The sequence below is a fragment of the Oratosquilla oratoria genome, chromosome 4 (genome assembly GCF_046742065.1).
Source record: "Oratosquilla oratoria isolate Oo_2021 chromosome 4, ASM4674206v1, whole genome shotgun sequence".
Taxonomy (NCBI): Eukaryota; Metazoa; Arthropoda; class Malacostraca; order Stomatopoda; family Squillidae; genus Oratosquilla; species Oratosquilla oratoria.
The window spans coordinates 77,087,369-77,089,712 of NC_134780.1; the positions used below are offsets into that span (position 1 = coordinate 77,087,369).

The following is a 2,344-nucleotide window of genomic DNA, read 5'->3' on the forward strand; positions in this document are numbered from 1 at the left end:
GGGGTTCTGTGGCGAGCTCCTGGCAGCTCTCGACGGGTAGAAGAAAGGAGACGGACCGTGATGGTAAGGGGCAAGAGGAGCAGGACTACGGTAGTTACGGGCGAACCCTTGCGGGTGGGGACCGTAGGTTTGCTCCTGGAAGGACCTCGCATCGGCAGGGGAGTGCCCCGGGGTCGACTCCAGGGCAGAGTCATCCGCGGCTCCCTGAGGAGGAGAAGAGAGGAGAGTTAACCTGTATGTAACAAAGTCTCAGACCCAGATGCACTTACCCTTCAATATCGGGACCTTAGGTTACGACGAGGTGAAGATTCCCCTCCCCCTCCCCTTCCCCCCCTCCCCTCCCCCTTCCCCTCCCCTCCCAACCCCTCCCACTCCCCTCTCCCCCTTCCCCCTCCCCTCCCCTCTCCCCCTCCCCCTCCCCCTCCCCCTCCCCCTCCCCCTCCCCTCCCCCTCCCCTCCCCTCCGCCTATCCCCCTCCCCCTCCCCCTCCCCCCTTCCCCCTCCCCCTCCCCCTTCCCCCTCCCCCTCTCCTCTTGTTGGGGTCCTGCAAGAGATCAAAGGATAGCGCCAAACTATCCCAGACAATATTTTGTTGTATTGCTTGGTAATAGATGATTGCAGACGGTCGCGTTGTATACTGTGGGTAACACCTCCCCACCTACCCGACCCCTCTTCTGCCATAGCCATGGGTCGCCAGCTGGTTTGGTCTTGTGGCGGCACACTAGGCTAGTATGCTACTCGCTTTTGCTATTTCGTTTGAGTAGGAACTAATTCGGTTACAATATTCTAGACTTCCGTAAAAACATCTCGACAATGTGTCTAACTTTCGCATAGGTTTGGTTTCTCTTAGTTCGTTATTTAGATCCTCACTATATGACGCAAGGAGTAATCTGACATTTGGAAATTTCGAAAAAAACAAAAGATCGTCACCGAAGTCGTTTCTGCTCGAACGAAGTAGCAAAACCAAGTAGCATGTTAGCGAGAAATGCCTAGTGGGCCACCACCTTATGACATCAGGCGAGTCTGTCACGGCGCAAAAGTGTGTACGTCTGAAACTTTATTATCAACACTTAGTTTATGTTCGGGTCTACACCCTCCCGGGATTTGAACTCGGGAACCTCTCGAGACGAGAGCGTCACTGCTGAGCCATCCGGAACTCCTGATCAAGCTGTGATTGCAAATGATCCTATAGTCGAAACATTAAAGCGTCGTATTTTGTTTTGCATACTACTCGTTATGCAGATATATGAACACACACACACACACACACACACACACACACACACACACACACACACACACACACACACACACACACACACACACACACTCATACTCGGTGGCGCGGTTAGTAGAGTCCCCAACTGTCACTACGGCGGTCCGGGTTCGAATCCTCCCCAGGGTTGAAATAATTTCAGTATCGCTGCGCTTCGAGTCGTTACTCCAACTCTCGTGGGCGGGGAGTTGGATGTGTGTGTGCGTGTAAGGTCAGAGCATTACCCATAGATCGGTCATACGAGCTCTGAGGGCTCTTTCGGGAGGAAAATAGCTGTTGATCACGAGTCCATTACGTGATCCAAGACTATGGCGAATCACACACACACACACACACACACACACACACACACACACACACAATACCCGTAATTTTATTCCTCCTCACACACACACACACACACACACACACACACACACACACACACACACACACACACACACACACACACACACACACACACACACACACACACACACACACACACACATTACACAAAATTTTGTAACAAACTCACGTCATTTATTGTTGGCGCTGCTAAGACCTGCCTGCCGAAGAAGAGGCAGAGTCCCCCCAACAAGGTGAGTGTGTGAAGGGCAACCCAGGTAAAACCTCTCCCTTTTGAAGTCATCCTTATCCCAAGTCCTTCCTGACGCTGATTCTCAGGAGAAGATCAGGGGTTTCGAGTGCGAGCCAAAGTCGTCGAAGACACTCTTGACAAGTGACCGTTCGATTTTTTCTTTTTTGAATTAACGGTTTTAACGGTCTCCTCTCTGTTTGTCACACGCTGTCTTTGGTTAAGTCTTCTTGGATGTGATCTTCGCGAGCGAGTGCTCTGGAGGTGTCCCCTTGTGTCATCTTGAGTGTCCTGCCCACGTCTATATACTCGACTCAAAGAAGACGGAGGGATATCGAAAATGAAATCCTACTGGGGGACCACGACAAAATCGATTTCTGATTGGTCGGTTTGAGAAAAAGGGAGGAGCTTGCTGTCGTTGGCAAGTGGGTTCGTGTCTGTTTGATTTATGCTGAATACTACATTCCAGGTAGCCAACTCATGCATACACG

At 51.5% G+C, this 2,344-nt stretch overlaps 1 protein-coding gene across 1 annotated transcript in view; it reads right to left on the minus strand.

The window, feature by feature from the left end:
• The window catches only part of LOC143024930 (uncharacterized), a 3,245-nt gene extending 1,106 nt beyond the window's left edge, over window positions 1-2,139 (minus strand). Inside the window, exons 1-2 of the mRNA XM_076184417.1 lie at window positions 1,794-2,139; window positions 1-204 (exon numbers count right to left, since the gene is read on the minus strand). The exon at window positions 1-204 is cut by the window's left edge and continues 1,106 nt beyond it. Of these exons, the coding sequence (XP_076040532.1) occupies window positions 1-204; window positions 1,794-1,907 (318 nt within the window). The 5' untranslated portion in view covers window positions 1,908-2,139. The remainder of the gene's footprint in view (window positions 205-1,793) is intronic.
• Between the last annotated feature and the right edge of the window lie 205 nt (window positions 2,140-2,344).